Source organism: Centropristis striata, chromosome 18 (genome assembly GCF_030273125.1).
Source record: "Centropristis striata isolate RG_2023a ecotype Rhode Island chromosome 18, C.striata_1.0, whole genome shotgun sequence".
NCBI classification, from domain to species: domain Eukaryota; kingdom Metazoa; phylum Chordata; class Actinopteri; order Perciformes; family Serranidae; genus Centropristis; species Centropristis striata.
In genome coordinates this window covers 35336488-35359681 of record NC_081534.1, presented here as the reverse complement: position 1 = coordinate 35359681, position 23194 = coordinate 35336488, and the positions used below count along the sequence as shown (strand labels likewise).

Sequence of the window (23194 nt, the reverse complement as noted above, 5' to 3'; positions counted from 1 at the left end):
TTCTTGAGTATAAACGTAGTTAAAGTGTATTTCTTTGGTTATAAATGTAGTTAAAGTGTGTTTCTTTGGGTATAAACGTAGTTAAAGTGTGTTTCTTGCGTGTTAATGTAGTTAAAGTGTGTTTCTTGAGTATAAACGTAGTTAAAGTGTATTTCTTTGGTTATAAACGTAGTTAAAGTGTGTTTCTTTGGGTATAAACATACTTAAAGTGTGTTTCTTGAGTATAAACGTAGTTAAAGTGTATTTCTTTGGTTATAAACATAGTTAAAGTGTGTTTCTTGAGTATAAACGTAGTTAAAGTGTATTTCTTTGGTTATAAATGTAGTTAAAGTGTGTTTCTTTGGGTATAAACGTAGTTAAAGTGTGTTTCTTGCGTGTTAATGTAGTTAAAGTGTGTTTCTTGAGTATAAACGTAGTTAAAGTGTATTTCTTTGGTTATAAACGTAGTTAAAGTGTGTTTCTTTGGGTATAAACATACTTAAAGTGTGTTTCTTGAGTATAAACGTAGTTAAAGTGTATTTCTTTGGTTATAAATGTAGTTAAAGTGTGTTTCTTTGGGTATAAACATACTTAAAGTGTGTTTCTTGAGTATAAACGTAGTTAAAGTGTATTTCTTTGGTTATAAACATAGTTAAAGTGTGTTTCTTTGGGTATAAACGTAGTTAAAGTGTGTTTCTTGGGTGTTAATGTAGTTAAAGTGTATTTATTTGGGTATAAACGTAGTTAAAGTGTGTTTCTTGGGTGTTAATGTAGTTAAAGTGTGTTTCTTGGGTGTTAATGTAGTTAAAGTGTGTTTCTTTGGGTATAAACGTAGTTAAAGTGTGTTTCTTTGGTTATAAACGTAGTTAAAGTGTGTTTCTTGTAGTGGTCTACCTATACAGGTTTTTTAATGCCGATACTGATTATTTTGACATCAGTCTTAACTGATCCCTGATATGTGCTGCTGATTTTTTTTGGGCCGTTTTTTGGGTTGATAACAAATGTTACACAAGTCTCAATTTAAACAAAAAAAGAAACATTTATTAACAAAACAAAGCAAACATATTAACAGTTGGATAGTAAACAGTGTGTATGTAGTTCTAGGCCTGGAGGTGGTGGCCCTCAGGTGATCCACATGTTTGATGTGTTTTTATTGTTTCTGGTATCAGCAGCAGCTCACCAGAGAACGGGTATAAACGTAGTTAAAGTGTGTTTCTTTGGGTATAAACGTAGTTAAAGTGTGTTTCTTTGGGTATAAACGTAGTTAAAGTGTGTTTCTTGGGTATAAACGTAGTTAAAGTGTGTTTCTTTGGGTATAAACGTAGTTAAAGTGTGTTTCTTGGTTTTAAATGTAGTTAAAGTGTGTTTCTTTGGGTATAAACACAGCTAAAGTGTGTTTCTTGGGTATAAATGTAGTTAAAGTGTGTTTCTTGGGTATAAACGTAGTTAAAGTGTGTTTCTTGGGGGTATAAATGTAGTTAAAGTGTGTTTCTTGGGTGTTAATGTAGTTAAAGTGTGTTTCTTTGGTTATAAATGTAGTTAAAGTGTGTTTCTTTGGTTATAAATGTAGTTAAAGTGTGTTTCTTTGGGGTATAAATGTAGTTAAAGTGTGTTTCTTTGGTTATAAATGTAGTTAAAGTGTGTTTCTTTGGTTTAAAATGTAGTTAAAGTGTGTTTCTTTGGGGTATAAATGTAGTTAAAGTGTGTTTCTTGGGGGTATAAATGTAGTTAAAGTGTGTTTCTTGGGTGTTAATGTAGTTAAAGTGTGTTTTTTTGGGTTATAAATGTAGTTAAAGTGTGTTTCTTTGGGTATAAACATAGTTAAAGTGTGTTTCTTGGGTATAAATGTAGTTAAAGTGTGTTTCTTGGGTATAAACGTAGTTAAAGTGTGTTTCTTGGGGGTATAAATGTAGTTAAAGTGTGTTTCTTGGGTGTTAATGTAGTTAAAGTGTGTTTCTTTGGTTATAAATGTAGTTAAAGTGTGTTTCTTTGGTTATAAATGTAGTTAAAGTGTGTTTCTTTGGTTTAAAATGTAGTTAAAGTGTGTTTCTTTGGGGTATAAATGTAGTAAAAGTGTGTTTCTTGGGTGTTAATGTAGTTAAAGTGTGTTTTTTTGGGTTATAAATGTAGTTAAAGTGTGGGTTTGGGTATAAATGCTGGCAGCGTGTTTGTGTGTCCCTGCTCTCAGAGTTTTAACACTGTGCACATTTCCAGGCAGTAAAAGTCGTTTTTTTCATTGAAAAGAAGAAGTGAGAGAAACACTTCCTCTTGGTGAAACAGCAGTTGAATCTCCAGCTGCTCAACATTTTGTAAGAGTTTGGAGTTTCTTCTTTGTTTTGCAACACAGCGATGACCGTGCATGTTCCTCCACTGCTCTGAGAGGAGGAGCCGTAGTAGGAGGTCAAAGGTTAAGGAGTGACTCACTCGTCTTTAGCTTCTTGTTTCAGACTCTGTCATTTATTTCAAGCTGCTTCATTGAAAAGTCATTTTACATTCAACCCTTCACACCCAGGCAGATCATTTATTTATTTATTATCTCAATCAATAAATGCATATATTTACATTTATATATGCATGTATGTATTTATTTATTGCCCCATTTGGATTTTGTTTTATTTGCATTTGTTTATTCATTTGTTAGTGATTGTTTGGCTTTTTTCTACTCTTTCTACTCTGTGTCCTTGTATTTCTCTCATAACATATAAAATCTCTATAATCTCTTGAATCTATTTGTCCTGCAGCTCTGTGGAATCAACACAATCAGAACAACTCAAACACTCTTAGTGCAGAATAATGTTGAATTTCTCTGATAAATGTTTTTTTTTAAATTGGAATAAAATGGATTTCATTTATAAACACTTTTCCCCACAAGTGTCACGAATGTTGTAAAAAACAACAAACAACACAAAATTGCCTAAAAAAATAAAAAAGAATTACCAAAAATATGTAAAATGACTAAAAATAACCAAAAATATATATATAAAATGACAAAAACAAGATTTAAAATAACCAAAAAAGTTTGCTCCACATATTGAAGTCTTGTCATGTTTCCAGCCTCTCCTGTCCTCTCCTCTCAGCTCTGTGTAAACAGCCTCTCCTGTCCTCTCCTCTCAGCTCTGTGTAAACAGCCTCTCCTGTCCTCTCCTCTCTGCTCTGTGTAAACAGCCTCTCCTGTCCTCTCCCCTCTGCTCTGTGTAAACAGCCTCTCCTGTCCTCTCCTCTCTGCTCTGTGTAAACAGCCTCTCCTGTCCTCTCCTCTCTGCTCTGTGTAAACAGCCTCTCCTGTCCTCTCCTCTCTGCTCTGTGTAAACAGATTCTCAGTGAATATTTGTCACGTGACGGTTGACCATAATTTAATGTTTTTAACAGGATCTGGTTTATTTTAAATGACACATGGAGAATAAAGTTTTGATCACTTTTAATAACTGATGATACGTTCGAGGACCGTCGGACAGTTGAAAGTCTCAAGATAAAGCCTGTTATTACAGTTTCTCTCTAAGATAAACGGCGCATCTTTGGCGACCTTTGTAAAATGTTCAGGATTCAGAGAGTTAAAGCAACACTTTTGGTTGTGAATAATCCAGAATTGTGTAAAAACACACGTGAAAGATAAAGAGTAGAGCATGAGTCTGAAGAATGAGGCGTCTGAGCAGCGCGGCGTGTTCCCGTCTGGTCGTGTCTCGGCTCGTCTCTCTCGGCCTCGGGGAGAACATCACTCTGTTCTTTCTCTCCACTCGCTCTTTCTTCTTCTGTCGCTCAAGGCTTCACTCGTGTCCCGACTCGTCCGTCTGCACTCGAACGCAGCGAGACCACTTCAAGTTTCTTCATCATAACGACGATAAACAGATGAGATCACCTGAGGTTTAATTAAGAGAAGATCAGACTTTATTTATCCCTCAGCGTCGTCACAGCAGCTCCACAAACAAAGATAGAAAATAAACAAACTAAATATACACAAACAATATTTACATGGCTGCTGTTCAACATGTTGGGAATATTATTGTTAGGTTTTGTATGGCACAGATAATGCACATTAGTTGAAATAGATTGTTGCATGGGACAATAATAAAATATGTATACTATATATATATATATATATATATATATATATACACTACTGGTCAAAAGTTTTAGAACACACCAACTTTTCCAGAATTTAATTGAAAATGATGCAGTTTAATGTCATTTAAAATTCTTTATTGAGCATGATAGTGTTTTGAAAGTAAAAAAAAGATTCAAAATCACATTTTATGTTGGACTAAAGGACTAAAAAAAGACACAAAATGACCAAAAAAAGACACAAAATGACACAAAATGCCAAAAAAAAGACACAAAATGACCAAAAAAAGACACAAAATGACTAAAAAAAGACACAAAATGACTTACAAAGACATGAAAAGAAATCAAAAATGGACAAAATAGCCCAAGACTCCATAGAGTTAAGTTGTTAACCCATTTCTTGTTCCCTGAAAAAGGCCTACTTGTATAATTCTGAAATGTACATTATTTTCCAGTTTTGGTTAAGCTTACCTTTTTTTATTTACCTCTGGCAGTTCACCACTTACCTTTGGACCCTTTCAAGCTGTTCATTTGACTTGAACTGCTTGAATTTCAATTAAAAACTGGAAAAATTGGGGTGTTCTAAAACTTTTGACCGGTAGTGTATATATATATATATATATATATATATATATATACTATATATATATATATTTCCATCAGTTTTTATGTCTGCACGACTCTTTACGTTGAGAAACAAAAAACATTTTAGTCAGACAATAAAGTAAAACATTAAGATTTCTCCCTGATTAAATAAAGTACCAAAAATAATATTAAAAAAAATAAATATTGCCATTAATTAGTTGACAAATGTGACATAAGTTGATATTTCTGTTTTAATTTGCTTCTTTATTTCTATTTTCTGACCTCTTTAATTCTTTAATTTTCTATGTTATTAATTTTTAAATGTATTTTTCCATGTATATATTCATATTTATGTATTTATTTTTTCATTATTTTCCCCTTGGTCATTTCCCCATATTTATAACATGATTTATTAATTCATGAGTAATTTATCTATTTTTAGTTTTACGTTTATTTCATCATTCATAGATTTTTTTTGTATTTTATTTATTAGGTTCCCATTAATTTATTTATCCCCAGCTGAGTTATTTGTTCTGTTTTGTTTCTCTTCAGTAATTCTAAATGTGTCATCAGAAATATCTTCCTCCGTCCTGTAATATTATAATTAAATGACGTATTAATGACGTTATAATATTTGACTCCTGATGCAGATTTAGACTTTTTAATCATCGTAAACCTGCTGACATTTATTGTTAGTAACATGTATAATAATCTGAATCAGGACAGAAGATCATCCAGCTCTGTTTGTTTCTATTAATTATGAATCATTTGGTCCATAAAATGTCACATTTTGAGAGATTCAGACTTCACATCAGTGAGAAACAGACTCTGGTCCGATGCTTTCTATGGTCTCAAGGGTCACTGAGGAAGTTCTGCAGGTTTCAGTCTATGAAATAAAAAATCTCTTTCTGAAAAAAAAAAATATTTATATGAGCAAAGAATAAGGAACATTACAAAAGAACTAAACATGACAAACCCTAGTGAGGGCATTTATATAGAAAGAAAGAGACTTTTTTTAACTATATCGACATTTGTGATATGGTCTGATTCCATATCACATTAAAAAATATATCAATATATTTATTATATTACACTAATGATTTCACTCTAACTGTCTGCGTTCATCAGAATGAATGGGTTCCTGATGGTAACAGGAGGCAACGTGGAGGCTCACCATATATATATATATATATGGTGCTATATATATACTATATATATATATATATATATATATATATATATATAGTCATGGAAAAAAATATTGGGCCACCCTTTAATTTAAGAGGTGATATGTAGACATTTTCCATGGTTTTATTGATAATGATTTTGGTTATAATCAGTAAATATAAATAAATGTCTAGATATCAGCTCTATAATTAAACTCTTATCAGCTATTTTGTTGTTATCATTATATTTGTCCAACAAATGTACCTTTAGTCCCATGACTGTATATATATACCAGGCTAAGCAAGTTTTCTGCTTATATATATATATATATATATATATATATAGGGTGATGAAAGGAGTTTGTTTGTTATATATATATATATATATATATATATATATATATATATATATATATAAGCAGAAAACTTGCTTAGCCTGGTGGTAGAGAAGCCAAAGTTGACAGGAATTTCTAAATGATGACTATTATGTGTTATTATAAGCCATTTATTATAAATACTAGTACTGTAGAGTCTTACAAAAAGGCTCAATCTGACAAATGTTGAAATACGGTTTTAACAAACAAACAACTATCATCACCCTCAGCATCCTGCTGGCTGATTTACTGTCTGTCAGGATTTTCTGAGACGATGATGGGGGACAAACAAAGTCCGGGGGTCCGGGGCAGTATGCCCCTGGAGAACATTTTTTGCCCTAAAAGCCTAAATTTGGTGCCTCTCACACATTCTAACGCCACTATTTCATCTGAATCATTTCATATTTTAATGAATTATTGTAAAGGAGAATAAGGGTTCTTATATGTTTTATTTAAGGCTCTTATTTTGACAGTCTTCTTGTAAATTCTGTGGTGGACTCTGGTAACACATCCATGTGCTCTTATTTTGAAAGCTACATGTGTTTGCTTTTATTTTGAAGGCGGGTCTAACACATTCTTACCGTAACACCTCATGGTGTGTTTCATTCACACTGAGAGTCTCAGAACAACGCCGAAAAATATGACATTGGTGTGGACCTTGAACGCACCGTTAGTAAAATTACTAAAATTAGTCAAAAGTTTGAGGTCACCCAGAAAATGTCTGTGTTGTTTTGTATGAAAACAAAAGGCATAAATAATCATTTTAACGTGTACAGATCTCCCTCCAGAGACGTGGATTAACACAATGTGCCACTGGAACACATGGAAACATGTAATATATAATATATATTATATGTTTCCATCTTTAAAAGTCATTTAACATAAATGAACGATGCCTTGACTGTATGTCTGTTATTTTCATTTCTTTCTGCTTTTCTTTCTAAAATAAGGACATTTCTAAGTGACCCCAAACTTTAGTACTTTAGTGTGTATTTATATATAAGTACAGTATATTTTACAGTTTTTGCAGTGAGGCTCGTTTGCATAGAAACAGTTTTGCACCAAATGTTTGAGTATTACCTCATTATATCTGTGTTGTTGTTGCTTTATTATTGACATGTTTATCTGTCAATCCTCTCTGTGTGTTAATGATAAATAAAGTCATAAATACAGTTTAATATAAACAAGGCTTATTATTCTTATCGTCAGTCAGACTCTGTTTAGTGTTGAGAAAATAATAAATATGCTTTTTTCAGCCGGACCAACTCACAGACAGAATATGAGTTGCAGTTATTTTGGTGAGCGACGTTTCAAACCGCGCTGCTGCTGTGTTTATATCATATATTACGTAAATATAAATGGCATAACCACACACACATTACAAGAGAGCTTTTAATTTAGCAGCTGAGGGCAACAGGAAGTCAGTTTGTCTTCAGTCGTAGCACAAACATAAAATACATATGTATTTATATATCTGTTTGTGAAAAACATGCTGCAATAATCAGCAATAATCAGCAATAATCAGCAATAATCAGTCGGTCTGGATTATTTAGTATTCGTCCAGCTGAACGCAAACAAACGCCTTGAAAAACACACAAGATTTCTTACCAAAGTAACTAAGTACCAAGGTAACTCCTCACTCACTCTGACAGAGAAAAGACAGAAAGACACCAGATTATGAGACGTCCAAAAATAGAAGAAACAAAGTCACACTACAGCATGTCCATTTTTGTCAAATAGGTCAAATTTTAAAATCACTAAACTGCTTAAAATGGACCAATTATAGTCTTTTGTATCTAGTTAGTTAATTGTATGACATAAATGTATAGTCAACAACTAAAACTGCTTCAAATGGCTCAATAATAGTCTGTTGATACATATTAGATCATAATAAGGTCAGAAATGATGTGAAAACATATTATGGGATGTCCAGAATGACCCCCTAAAAAAAATGACAAAAAATGCTAAAAATGGACTAATAATACTCTGTTGATACATGTTATAGTATTATGTGTCAAACAATGTCATAAAAACACTGTATTATGGGATGTCATATGGATGTCATGGATGAAGTCATATTATAACGTTGTTTTTTGTCAGAAAAGGTCCAATTTTAAAATGCGTGAGGATGCTAGAAACGGCCCAGTTAAACTCTGTTGGTGGTATAGTTCATACATCATTCGCAAAAACAACAACACCATATTATGGGATGTCCAGAAATAATAATAACCCCCTCGGAAAAATGTCACACTATAGCATGTTGACTTTTGTCAAAAATGACTAATAAATGCTAAAAATGGACCAATTATACTCTGTATGGAATATCCAAACATTTTAAAAAGGTCATACTATAGTATGTGGATTTTGTAAAAAACAAACTAATAACCTAGTTGCTCTGGTACGTTGTTATTAATCACCGCTAGCTGCAGCAGGATGTGTCCATATGATGCGTCATATATGCTGCCGAGGGCCTGACTTTGTGATAAAATGTTATTAATGTAAATGTTCCTGTTTTTTTAATTATTATTATGAAAGTCATACAAAGTCCAGGAGTTGAAAATACAATTTGGTACAAATAATTTTCATCAGGCAATAATATACAGTAAATATATTTAATACAAACACCAATCCACCAGACGCACTAGGCTTTTCTTTATCAGTTTTCCCTTTTTATTTTTATTTTACTTTAATGTTAATCAAACTATGAACAGCTGAACAAAAGATGTCACACTGACTCTGACAGGAGTAGATCTTCTTAAACAACAACAACAACAACAACAACAACAACAACAACAACAACAACAGTCTCTTCAGCAGGTTGCTTGCTAACTGAAGCAGATTTGTTCTCCTTGGTTTAATGTTTTGGATCCATTTTCACCACAATCCTTCAAATCTCCCTGATGAAAGTTAGTTTCTCTTTCATGATGTAGATTTCGTGAACTATTTTCAACCAATCTTCCAAAGTTGGTGCATCTGGTTGTGATGTTTTTCTTCTTTTATTCAGATAAAAAAAGTCAAACAGGTGAAAGAAACCAGCTGCAGCTTTGAGACAGACATTTATAACTATTTAATAACTCATAACTGAATGTTCCTGCGGTGCTTGAACGTTGCTCTGAGTCTGTGGAGCGGCTGCCTGTCTGAGCTGTGACTCAGTGGGCGAGGTGGGCGGGGCCTCGGCTTATCAGCTGATCACGGCTGCTTTACATGCAGCCAGCTGATTGGACAAAACCTCATGAAACCAAAGAAGTCGGCTGGTTTTTAAATGTAGTTTCTGTTGGATGAAGTTCTGTTTGTTTTATTATATTCTAACTTCAATGTGAAAAAGCAGCAACAGAAGCTGAAGCTGTTGTTTTTGTCATTTAAAGTTCAAGAGAGAAGTTGTTAAAGAAACAAAGAAAACAGTAGTGTGTGTATATATACCAGATATTGATTTGATTTAGATTGTTCTTCTGTTCTCTCACTTTGCATTTTGTTAATTGATAAAAATGAATTGTGAATAGCATTTTATATATATTTTAACTCATTTTATTGTAAATATTGTTGGCTTTCATTTATTCAAACATAACTTTGTACATATTTACTGAAGTTCACTGAGTGTCTTTGAATGCATCACAGAGGGAAAAACCCTGTAAACACCCATTTTTCAAAACTGAGCATCCAGACTCACATCTCCAGCAAACATCCAGCTTTTCTGAATGTAACATGAAAATGTATATGTTTCCAGTTGTGTTTCCATCTATTTTCAGTTGTGTCCAGCAGTTTTTTAGTGTTTCTAGATGTTTTCAGTTGTGTTTTTCCCGTGTTTCCAGCTGTAAATGGTAAATGGAGTGCACTTCTATATCTCTTTTATCCAAAGCGCTTTACACTACAGACTGACTCATTCACACATTCACACACACATTCATACTGGTGGCAGAGGCTACCCTGCCACCAGCAGGAATTCATTCACACACCGATGAACGCAGCATCAGGAGACATTTGGGGTCCAGTGTCTTGCTCAAGGACACTTCAACATGTAGCTGCCATGGTCGGGGTTAGAACCACCGATCAATGGGCGACCGATCTACTAACTGAGCCACAGTCACAGTGTTTTTTAGTGTTTCCAGTTGTTTCCAGCTGTGTTTTCAGTTGTGTTTCCAGTTGTGTTTCCAGCTGCGTTTCCAGCTGTTTCCAGCTGTGTTTCCAGTTGTGTTTCCAGTTATGTTTCCAGCTGTGTTTCCAGCTGTGTTTCCAGTTGTGTTTCCAGCTGTTTCCAGCTGTGTTTCCAGCTGTGTTTCCAGTTGTTTCCAGCTGTGTTTCCAGTTGTTTCCAGCTGCGTTTCCAGTTGTTTCCAGTTGTGTTTCCTGTTGTGCTTCCAGTTGTGTTTCCAGTTGTGTTTCCAGCTGTTTCCAGCTGTGTTTCCAGCTGTGTTTCCAGTTGTGTTTCCAGCTGTTTCCAGCTGTGTTTCAAGTTGTGTTTCCAGTTATGTTTCCAGCTGTGTTTCCAGTTGTTTCCAGCTGCGTTTCCAGTTGTTTCCAGTTGTGTTTCCTGTTGTGCTTCCAGTTGTGTTTCCAGTTGTGTTTCCAGCTGTTTCCAGCTGTGTTTCCAGCTGTGTTTCCAGTTGTGTTTCCAGCTGTTTCCAGCTGTGTTTCCAGTTGTTTCCAGTTGTGTTTCCAGTTGTTTCCAGCTGTGTTTCCAGTTGTGTTTCCAGCTGTGTTTCCAGTTGTGTTTCCAGCTGTTTCCAGCTGTGTTTCCAGCTGTGTTTCCAGTTGTGTTTCCAGTTGTTTCCAGTGTTTCCAGCTGTGTTTCCAGTTGTGTTTCCAGTTGTTTCCAGCTGTGTTTCCAGCTGTGTTTCCAGCTGTGTTTCCAGTTGTGTTTCCAGCTGTGTCCTCTGGTCTCTGGTCCTGACTCTCTCTGTCCCCCCTCAGGCTCTGGACGTGGACCGATCAGTTCTGTATAAGATCAAGAAGTCGGTGAAGGCCATCAACACGTCTGGTTTGGGTGAGTGACAGTTTCACAGTGTGTCCATAAATACCAAAGCTCTCTCACCACAACACTTCCTGTCTGCTGCTCACACATCAACTGTTATCAGTGTCTGCATTTCCCCTTAGTGTCAGACCTCCACTTCCTGCTGCACCACCAGCTGCATGATGGGAAGTGTAGTCCCAACACTCAAAACGACAGCGCTGATTAAACAGGAATGATCAGTTGTTGTTTTGCACTGCTGACACAATTAATAAGCATTTATTAAAAAGATGATATTTCCCATAAACACATTTTTAAGTTACCCAGTACCCTGAAGGCACCACAGTCCATAGACACTTTTAAAAAAGGACTAAAGTCTTTCCTTTTTAGCAAACCTTGTCAGTAACATTAGCTGGTTTATTAGTTATTAGTTCTGGTGTTGGGCTTGTTGATGTTTTGCTGTTATTGACTTCCAACTTAATTATTCATTTTAATTAGTTTTTCATCATGTTGAGTTTGGATTTCTGGTTGTACAAAACAGAGCGTGCTTTTATTGAATGCATTTGATTTCCAAATGCATTTTCATGGTCTTTGTGCTCTAATTGTTGATCCAGTTAGTGGAAAGTGACATTGCACTGTAACAGTTGTAGTTTTTATAGAGACAGGAGGAGGAGGTTCATTCATAAACACTGACTCCTTCCATAAAGTCAGTCTGCAGATCATTAACGGCAAAATCTCTCACAAACAGTTTCACAATCACAAGAGAAGATTAACAACGTGACAGTGAGCCGAGCTGAGCTCTGGGAGTGTGTGTGTGTGTGTGTGTGTGTGTGTGTGTGTGTGTGTGTGTGTGTAGACAGGTGGAGTCTCACCTCCACACATTCCTGACATTCCCGTGTCGTGTCCCAGCATGCCGAGCGGGAGCCGCCGCCTCCCGACTCACAACCAGACAGAAATATTCTCACGTTCTCTGATTTAAATAAAATCTGTTTCAGACGGTCGAGGAACAGAAAGAAACGATTATTATCAGTTATTGATCTGTTTTACCTTAATATGATTCATAAATAAACAGTATATTATTCATTCATATATAGAAATATATATACTGTTTATTTTTATTTTTATTAATTTTTTATGTAATATTAATTTTCAATTTAATCTTATTAGGTTACTAAAGTTAATTGTTGTTATTATTATTATTATTATTATTATTATGATATTGTTTTATATTATCATTATTATTATTATACAATAAAATTCTTCAAAGAACAATTTACATTGGGTTTGAATTGATTTTATATGATTATCATTTATATGACATTTATTTAATATGTGTGTGTGTGTGTGTGTGTGAAATACAGAAACAACTGTTTCTGTATTTATGTATTTATTTATGTTTTTATTTTTTTAATGTATTTATTTGATTTCAATTGAATTGTATTAAGTTACAAAAGTTCATTCGTACTGTGATAAAGTTTTAGGCAGGTGTGAAAAATGCTGTAAAATAAGAATGCTGTTAATAATTTATTTATTTGTATTTATTTATTTTTTATCAATTAACAAAATGGAAAGTATCAGAAGAAAAATCTAAACCAGCATCAAATCAATTCTTCACAGCTGCCTCAGACTTCTGCACATTATATATACATATATATATATACATGTATACAGTATGCATACATTAAAATAAATAATATGACTATAATAGATAAAAACACATGAGATCAAAGATGTTGTAGTGCCCTGACACAACTAACAACAGAATATTGTCTCAGTTGTTTGATGTATTTATCTTGTTTTTATCATCGTTGGAAGCCAGAAAATGAAATAAATATGAACCATGATTATTCCTGGATTGTTTCCCTTTTTCTGTGAGTTGCTTTGGATAAAAGCGTCTCCTGAATGACTAAATGACTAAATGACTAAATGACTAAATGTAAATGTGGTGTGGCGGTCCGTCTGTGTTCCAGCTCACGTGGAGAACGAGGAGCAGTACGTCCAGTCGGTGGAGAAGTTCGGAGATCACTGCGTCTGCAGGGAGGACGCCGAGGTCGGCTCCGCCTTCCTCAAGTTCTCCGTCTTCACCAAAGAGCTGACGGCGCTCTTCAAGAACCTGGTGAGGGGGCGGGGCCAGGACTGGGGGGGGGCTGGGGGCGGGGCCTGGACTGGGGGGGGCCTGGACGGGGCCTGGGGGCGGGACCTGGACTGGGGGGGGCTGGGGGAGGGGCCTGGACTGGGCCTGGGGGCGGGACCTGGACTGGGGGGGGGATTGGGCCTGGACTGAGGCTGGGGGCGGGGCCTGGACTGAGCCTCTGGGCGGAGCCTGGACTGAGCCTGGGGGCGGGGCAGGGCCTGGGGGCGGGGCCTGGACTGGGCCTGGGGCGGGGCAGCACCTGGGGGCGGGGCCTTGACTGAGCCTGGGGCGGAGCCTGGACTGAGCCTGGGGGCGGGGCAGGGCCTGGGGGCGGGGCCTGGACTGGGCCTGGGGCGGGGCAGCACCTGGGGGCGGGGCCTGGACTGAGCCAGGGGGCGGGGCCTGGGGGCGGGGCCTGGCGTGTCCTTTCTGTCTCTGTGTGATGTCACTCTGACTCTCTGACTTCCTGTCCACAGCTGCAGAACATGAACAACATCATCACGTTTCCTCTGGACAGCCTGCTGAAGGGAGACCTGAAGGGAGTCAAAGGGGTTCGTCATCACGCTGAACCACTCGCTGCTCTTCCTCAAACATATCAGATACATATCATCTATATGATCTATGTCATCTAGAGGTCCTGCAGCTCTACAGTCAGCTCAATCAGAGGAACTCAACATGTCTCTGTGCAGAATAACACAAAACCATTAAGGCTGAGTCCTTGCTGCGGCGGATTCGCCGGGTTCGAATCCGGCCTGAGGCCCCTTTGCCGCATGTCCTCCCCTCTGTCTCCCCCTTTCTATCTGTCACTATCTAATAAAGCAGCAAAATGCCAATAAAATAATCTTAAAAAAAAAAAAAAAAAGAGACACAAAATTACCAAAAAAGACATAAAATTACAAAAAAATTCCATAAAATTACAACAAAAAGCACAAAAAGTTTTCTCCACGTACTGTAAATATTGTAGTATTGTCATGTTTCCAGCCTCTCCTGTCCTCTCCTCTCAGCTCTGTGTAAACAGCCTCTCCTGTCCTCTCCTCTCAGCTCTGTGTAAACAGCCTCTCCTGTCCTCTCCTCTCAGCTCTGTGTAAACAGCCTCTCCTGTCCTCTCCTCTCTGCTCTGTGTAAACAGCCTCTCCTGTCCTCTCCTCTCTGCTCTGTGTAAACAGCCTCTCCTGTCCTCTCCTCTCTGCTCTGTGTAAACAGCCTCTCCTGTCCTCTCCTCTCTGCTCTGTGTAAACAGCCTCTCCTGTCCTCTCCTCTCTGCTCTGTGTAAACAGCCTCTCCTGTCCTCTCCTCTCAGCTCTGTGTAAACAGCCTCTCCTGTCCTCTCCCCTCAGCTCTGTGTAAACAGCCTCTCCTGTCCTCTCCTCTCAGCTCTGTGTAAACAGCCTCTCCTGTCCTGATTTTTGGCGATCTTTTAAAAAGAAAACATACTTTTAAAGCCCATTTATATGGTATAATATTATAATTATTATAATTTAATTTAATGTTAGGATTAAGAGCTGAATATAAATTCTGGCTCCTCGTGTAAAAGTCAATATTTTTTATCATAATTGTCTCTTCTCATTTATTAAAAACCATTAAAGTAAAAGCCGTGTCAGCAGAGTTACCATGACAACGTGTTTCATCTTTGTCTCGGCTTGAAGTCGGTTTGTTGTTCTGCCTGAATGCTGTGATCTGATTGGTCGGTGCGGTAATGTGACATCACTTCCTCCTGCAGGATCTGAAGAAGCCGTTTGACAAGTCGTGGAAGGATTACGAGACCAAACTGTAAGAAAACTCTGATATTAATCTTCATGGTTACAGATCTGAACATGAAAACAACAGTTTATTGTTGTTTACTTTAACACAATAGTTTTCTGTAAAGTTATGTTTAGATATGCAAATGAGGCGTTTGTTTGTTTGTTTCTGTTTGTTTCAGTTTGTTTGTTTCTGTTTGTTTTTTGTTTGTTTCTGTTTGTTTGTTTCAGTTTGTTTGGTTTTGTTTGGTTTTTGTTTATTTCAATTTGTTTTTTGTTTGTTTGTTTGTTTCTCTCTTGGGGGTTTTTCAGTTTGTTTGTGTTTATTTGTGTTTGTTTGTTTGTGTTTGTTTCAGTTTGTTTGTTTGTGTTTGTTTCAGTTTGTCTGTTTGTTTGTGTTTGTTTCAGTTTGTTTGTTGCTGTTTGTTTTTTGTTTGTTTCTGTTTGTTTGTTTCAGTTTGTTTGGTTTTGTTTGGTTTTTGTTTATTTCAATTTGTTTTTTGTTTGTTTGTTTGTTTGTTTGTTTGTTTGTTTGTTTGTTTCTCTCTTGGGGGTTTTTCAGTTTGTTTGTGTTTATTTGTGTTTGTTTGTTTTTGTTTGTTTCAGTTTGTTTGTGTTTGTTTCAGTTTGTCTGTTTGTTTGTGTTTGTTTCAGTTTGTTTGTTGCTGTTTGTTTATTTGTTTGTGTTTGTTTCCATTTGTTTCAGTTTGTCTGTTTGTTTCAGTTTGTTTCTGTTTGTTTGTTTTTTTTGTTTGTCTGTTTGTTTACAGTTTGTTTGTTGACCTCTCCCTCAGGGCGAAGATCGAGAAGGAGAAGCGAGAACACGCCAAGCAGCACGGGATGATCCGCACCGAGTTCAGCGGAGGAGAGATCGCCGAGGAGATGGAGAAGGAGAGGAGGCTGTTCCAGCTGCAGATGTGTGAGGTGATAGGAGAGGAGAGGAGGAGAGGAGAGGAGGAGAGGAGAGGAGGAGAGGAGAGGAGGAGAGGAGAGGAGAGGAGAGGAGAGGAGAGGAGAGGAGAGGAGAGGAGAGGAGAGGAGAGGAGAGGAGGAGAGGAGAGGAGAGGAGAGGAGGAGAGGGGGAGAGGAGAGGAGAGGAGAGGAGAGGAGAGGAGGAGAGGAGAGGAGAGGAGAGGAGGAGAGGGGGAGAGGAGAGGAGAGGAGAGGAGAGGAGAGGAGAGGAGAGAAGAGGAGAGGAGAGGAGAGGAGGAGATGGAGAGGAGAGGAGGAGAGAGGAGAGGAGGAGAGGAGGAGAGGAGAGGAGGAGAGAGGAGAGGAGGAGAGGAGAGGAGGAGAGAGGAGAGGAGAGGAGAGGAGGAGAGGTGAGAGGAGAGGGGATTAAATTAAATCTCAGAGATATCCAACTGGTTCTGTTTATTAGATGTCAGCTTGTTGTTGTTGTTTTATTCCCACTTATTTATATGATTTAATAATTGCAAGTTTTTTTCTAAAAATTGGAGAGTTTTTTCTTGTTAGTTTAACACTTAAATCTGGAGAATACCAAGATTTTACTCAGAAATTTATGGTTTTAATTTTTTCCCCCCACTTAACTCTCAGAGAAAATCTTGTTTTTTCCCGTAATTTTCTGCACTGTTTTTGTTTTGTTTTGTTTGTTTTGTTTGTTAATTTACTACTTAATTCAAAGAAAGCTTTTTTTCTGGCAAATGTTATGACTTCATTATTATTATTATTATTATTATTATTATTATTATTAAATGTGGAAATTCAAGTTTATTTCTTTTAAATGTAAGACTTTATTTCATAAATGATATTGAAGAGGTTCATAAGCCTACTGATATCATGTTTTACACCGTTTCTCTGTACGAGGCCAATACAGCAGAATATGTTTCTTGTACCTGACAAGTTTCTAGGGAAACAGTGTAAAAACAAAATTATTTCATGAATTCTTTCTTTAAATATGACCCCTTTACTCCCTAAATTATTTTGTTTGTTTTACCGTTAATAGTACAAATATGTCGTGGTAAACTTTAAGTCCTGTTTGTGTCTCTGCAGTATCTCCTCAAAGTCAACGAGATCAAAGTGAAGAAAGGCGCCGACTTCCTGCAGAACCTCATCAAGTATTTTCACGCTCAGTGCAAGTACGTAGAGACGTAAAGTCCAAACTCACACTTCACCAGCCTCTGATGTTTTATCACTCTGTTCTCCAGGGAGCTCTGACCCGTTGTGTCTTTCAGTCTGTCAGGAAGAACAATATTCGGTTAAAATGCCCCTGAAATCATGAAGTCTCTTTCAAATCTGGAATAAATAAATCAATTCAACATGAAAACTTTAAGGTTGTAGAGAACATTTAGAGACCAAGTAATAAAACTACGATTCATCAAAAAAAAAAAAATTCAAGGAAGCACATCACTTTAAATCTACTAGAAAAAACTTGGTAATTCTGAGATTAAAGTCGTAAATCACAAATAAATAAAACTCAAAATCAAATTCTCAGAATTTCCCAAAATTAAGTTGTAAATTTAAAAGCAACAACTTAAAGTTGAAGTCAAGAGATTAAAGTTGTAAATAAAAACTCAACAACATTGACATGTTGTCAATGGTTATATGGGAAATAAGAACATAATAATAGTGACATCAGGTAATCAAACTGGCATTTAAAGAGTTAAAATCCTCAAAATGATTGAGTGTTTGGTCACAGTGTGCAGGACCGAAGCTGTTTAGGGTGTTACGCAGAAAAAATAAAAATAAATATTATCTATAAAGTTTTTGTAGCAGTTTTTTGGGGAGTGGACATTTCTGTCCCCAATGACTTCAGAGAGTCGTAAATTAAACTGATGCCTGAGGGTTAATGAGAAAAAAATTACATTTGGAGACAAATAAATCAGTGTCGTCTGCATAATATATCACACAAATATAGTGTTGGACACTGCCAGATGGTTTATCTTATTAGAAATGTAATTTAATATAACAATTTATAGAAATATTAAAGGTCCTGAGGCGGAGCCTTGTGGTTCTCCACTCTGTATCTGAGCTCCTATTCTAAATCTAATCAGAAGAAAGATGTGTTGTTGATGTTGGGTGTGTTTGTTGTTGTTGTTGTTTAGTTTCTTCCAGGACGGGTTGAAAGCTGTGGAGAGCCTCAGACCGTCTGTAGAGAAACTGGCCAGCGACCTGACGGCGGTGAGGACCAGAACACACACTCTCTGCTCTCTGATCCATGTTTACACAAACTGTAGAAGAAGAATCAGGTCCTTCTGATCAGATCAGACTTTATTTATCCAGTGGGAAAATGTAGTCGTCACAGCAGCTCCAGATACAGACTCATAGATATATTAAAAAAATAAGACATATACATACATTATATACATACATTTCTGCAATTTGGCATTTATTATTAATATATATTATTGTGTTGTTTGTTTTCCTGATTGCATTTTACAGATTTTGCAAATTGGAGAAAATATATTTTAGCATTAAACAGGTTAAATAAGTTTTTGCATGTATGAACATCAATGAATAAATATATTTAAATATATGCAGAGATATAAACAGTATAGTTATAAGAGGTATATGACAAATTCAATACAGGGGAAAAAACCACAGAAGGTCTAATATAACGTCAGGCCTGATGTGGTCAGATGTAAACAGAGATAAAGAAAGTAAATAAACCACACTACAAAAACTAACTGACAAAAATACAAAATAAATCACTAGAATGAAGCAAACACATGCTAGAAACAAGTCAAATTATCTGCCAGTGCAGTAGGTAAATGTTTCTTTGTAAGAATTCTTTAAGTAAGATAAAAATATCTAGACACTGGAAAAACCAATAACATGCCGACTGTAGTAACATTAAAATAAACCTGAAACTTGAAACGAGCACGTTTTGGTGATAGAAAATTATTTTGAAATAACATTTAAACTCCATGCAACTAAAACTCTCAACTGGAGCCAATATTTGAGGTAAAAACTCGCCATATTCAACAGTTGAAGAGCTTGAAAAGCATGAAAAAGCTCACAATGTCAATCCTAAAAACAAGTCCTTAAACAATAAGATAATTAAATAAGCACATAATAATAATAATAATAATAATAATAATAATAAGCACATAAAGCTATGGTCAGTAGGTAAATTATACTCAGAACAAGATAATTAAGACACTATTGATAGATAGAAGAAGAAAATACTTGTTAAGCTTCGTGTTTTTTATTCTGTATTATGTTGTAAATATTTTTGTCAGTTTTATTGGCTAAATAATTTATCTCATAGATGGTGGAATAAAAGTAGCCGACCTTCAATTTGTATTTGAGTAAATGTACTTCATTACATTTAACCACTGAAAACATCTGAATTATTAATCAGTTATTATATCTATAAGCAGTTAGTTGTATTAGTTGATAAATGTATTAATAAAGAAATCAAATAAAAGTTAAGGACTCTTTAATCTAATAATAATATTAATTAATATGAACTTTATTATTTATCCTTCCCTCCCTCTCCCTGGTCACACATATAAATTCTACCAATAAATGTGTCCAATATATAAAAATAATAAATATTTATATATAAATGAATACTTCAAATAATTAAAAAAATATGGTTCTTTTTAGTGGATAAGTAATAACTTTATATTGATAACTTTATTATTAATTAATCCTTCTCTTCCTAACCCTGGTCACACATAAATTCTACAAATAAATGTATCCAATATATTAAAAAAATAATAAATATTTATATACAAATAAATAATTTAAAAACATTTTTTAAAAGCTCCATTTGGTGAATAAGTAATAACTGTATAATAATAACTTTAATCCCTCCCTCAATATAATAAATATATCAGTAATAATTAAAAAAATATATTAATAATAATTAATTTAAAACTTCCTTTTGGTGGATAAGTAATAACTTTATATTAATAACTTAATTATTAATTGAATCCTTCTCTTCCTAACCCCGGTCACACATGAATTCTACAAATAAATGTGTCCAATTTATAAAAATAATAAATATTTAAATATTCATATATATAAATAATGTAAATCCTGTTTTTGGTGGGTAAGTAATAACTTTATAATAATAACTTTAAAACAACTTGAATCCCTCCCTAAATTATAATAAATAAATCAATAATTTAAAAAAAGGACTAAATCATTTAATTTTATATTCTCCTTGACTTTCTTTTACTTTTTTTTACCCTTTTATTTTTCTTTTCTATCTGTTTTTGGATTGAGTTTTTATGACTATTTTATTGTTTTACTGTTTTTTAGTATCTAATTGTTTTTATTGTTTTTATTTATAACTATTTGTGTATGATTTTATTCTATGTTAATAACTGTACAGCTCTTTGGTCCACTGAGCTTGTTTTTAAATGTCTATAAATAAACTGTGACTTGACTTGAGTTGACTAATAAAACGTCTCTCTGGTGGGAAAGTAAAAAGATCTTCTTTGGTGTTTGCTGCGTGTCTTGTTCTTCTTCTGTGGTGTCAGATTAAGCAGTCTCAGGACGGGGAGAGGAAACAGCTGATTCAGCTGCGTGACGTGCTGAAGGCGTCGCTGCAGTCGGAGCAGAAAGACGTGAGCCACACTTCTATATTCATAAACATATCTCTAGAACCTGTGAGAACCTCAGCGGGACGTGGAACTACAAACATGGCGGTCAGTGTTTCCTGTTTCCTGTGTTGCAGGACGCTCAGGCCAAGCAGAGCGCCGGCTACAGCCTCCACCAGCTGCAGGGCAACAAGGCGCACGGCACCGAGCGCTCCGGGGTCCTCTACAAGAGGAGCGAGGGGTGAGTGGACCACGACTCCCAGCATGCAACAGGAGCTGACACACTAATCAGCTTCAACACGTCACACAAGCTTTCTGGAACTGGATTGTGAATTTATAGTCCGATTCTTCAAGCTGATATTTCCTTTTACCTCCATTTATATCATAAAAATGACACAATGATAACAAATGTTGCACAAGTCTCAATTTAAACAAAAAAGAAACAATTATTAACAAAACAAACAAAACATATTACCAGTTGGATAGTAAACAATGTGCATGTTGTTATAAGCCTGGAGGTGGTGCCAATACAGGTGGTGCCAATACAGGTGGTGCCAATACAGGTGGTGCCAATACAGGTGGTGCCTCTAAACTTAACCCTACTGGTAGTTCTAAGTATTTTTTGGGGATGAAACTTCTTCTGCTTGATTTAAGAAGTATAACCAACATATAGAATGAAAATGGGTCATTTCACATATTTTTGTGTTAATTTATCAATATAACGCCATAAAAAGAAAAAAATTCAAAATGTAATAGAAACAAGTTTCAAACTCCATGTCATGTTAAACAATCCGTGTATCGTTCGTTCTTTCCATTTTCAATTGGCAATTAAAATCAAACAATGAAAAATTGACTGGTTGTTTTGTTATTTGTTGTCTATTATAAAACAAAAAACGAAAAAAATTCTTGCTTTTTCATATTTCAGTCATAGGCTCAGATCCACTACATTATATATTATTATATATTATTATTATTATTATTATTATTATTATTATAATTATTATTATTATTATATAGTGACGGCTGGTTTGACTACAGAGAAGAGAATGAGGCTCACTGACCAACAGTCAAACTTCCGGGTCACATAAACCGACCAATTAAATATTAAAATCAAATTCAGTCCTGGTGCCTGTTTTTCCATTTCATATTTTTGATCTGAGCCTAATATTGAAATATGAAAAAACAAGCATTTTTTCCCTTTTTTGTGTTATAATAAAAAACAAATAACAAAATAACCAGTCAATTTTTCATTATTTGATTTTTGATTGCCAATTGAAAATGGAAAGAACGAATGATACACAGATTTAAACACATATATAGATTTTTGGGGCGCTGTTTGTTAGTAAAGAGAACAGTAAGGAGACCCAGTTAAAATGTATCAATAAATGTAGGCCTATACATAAATAAGTCATAAATAATCCATGATTAATGTCTGATTAACTAAATGAAAGTTGATAGAGCTGATAAATATAATTATTATAATTAAATAGGACATAAATGTATATGATGAATTAATTTCTAAATGTTCCTTTCCTTTATTCTTCCTTATATCTAGTTTTACTGTAAAATAGTCAACTTTTCATGTGATAAAACAGAAACCCTTCTTCAGCTTTGTGAGGGGCATTTAGTGGCGTCTTCTCTTCTTTTTGTTGTTGTTGTTGTTGTTGTTGTTTTCAACACAAACCACTGAGTCACACACTAGAGCAGCTGGAGCCAAAAGCTGCTTCTCCTCCAGTTAGTCAGTTTTTACTAAGAGATGATGGAAAAACTGCTAAAAGAATCTAGTTGTAGTCTGTAAATAGACTGTCAGTCTGTCTGAACCTCAGAGTGAGACTAGAGACTCTGAACACTAGATGTCTTTAGAGGGACCAGGTGGGACACGAGTCTTTTACAAACCGTTTCAAAGTCTTCTGATGTAAACAGAAAATGAACAAAATGGTCATTTTGTCATATCTCCCCTCGCTGTTCTCTCTGGAAGGAATCAACGCGGCAAAAACAGAGATTTATTGATATAGAGTCACTATGACATCACTGGAGCCGATCACTGGTTATATTATTGATCTGTTCCAAAACACAATCACATATTCAGACATTTCTGCCCGTCTGGCCCAGGTGGGTGTTTACAACTGCTCGAGTGTGAGTGTTCAACCACAACCTCAGAAGAAGAAGTGCAGTCCAGCCAGCCGCCACTAGTTTCCTCCATGCTTGTATTTACTAGACATTACAACGTGTTGGAACAGCCTTCAAAATAAAAGCAGTTTTCCGGTTTAACTGTTTTTTCAAATTACAATTAAAAGCGTCTCACAGTATCTGAGCTCTTTCCCGTTTATTTGAGTCTTTTTTCTGTTGAAGTTTCAGTTGTTGATGTGTTTTGTGGTGTTGTCAGGCTGAGGAAGGTGTGGCAGAAGAGGAAATGCTCCGTGAGGAACGGCTTCCTGACCATCTGCCACGGCACGGTAAGCCCCGCCTCCTCTCCTCTGATTGGTCCTCCTGCATGAGAAGCTCCGCCCTCCCTCCCTCCCTCCTGCATGTCTGTCAATTAAAAAATAAAATAAAAACATCTTCTGGGGTTTTAGTATTTATTTGAATTTGGGAAATATTATAGTTTTTTTTATTTATTTCATATTTATTTTTTTTGTTTTTTATTCCTTCTTTCTTTTATTTTGAAGTTTTTACATGAAGAGTCAAACGGCCAATCAGG

General features: G+C 35.6%; 1 protein-coding gene across 1 annotated transcript in view; it reads left to right on the top strand.

Moving 5' to 3' along the window:
* asap2b (ArfGAP with SH3 domain, ankyrin repeat and PH domain 2b) overlaps positions 1-23194 on the top strand; it is a 41789-nt gene that overhangs the window by 1364 nt on the left and 17231 nt on the right. The window contains exons 2-11 of the mRNA XM_059356804.1: positions 11071-11143; positions 13078-13223; positions 13718-13792; positions 14962-15011; positions 15775-15904; positions 16994-17079; positions 18046-18121; positions 20434-20520; positions 20631-20734; positions 22880-22949. Of these exons, the coding sequence (XP_059212787.1) occupies positions 11071-11143; positions 13078-13223; positions 13718-13792; positions 14962-15011; positions 15775-15904; positions 16994-17079; positions 18046-18121; positions 20434-20520; positions 20631-20734; positions 22880-22949 (897 nt within the window). The remainder of the gene's footprint in view (positions 1-11070; positions 11144-13077; positions 13224-13717; positions 13793-14961; positions 15012-15774; positions 15905-16993; positions 17080-18045; positions 18122-20433; positions 20521-20630; positions 20735-22879; positions 22950-23194) is intronic.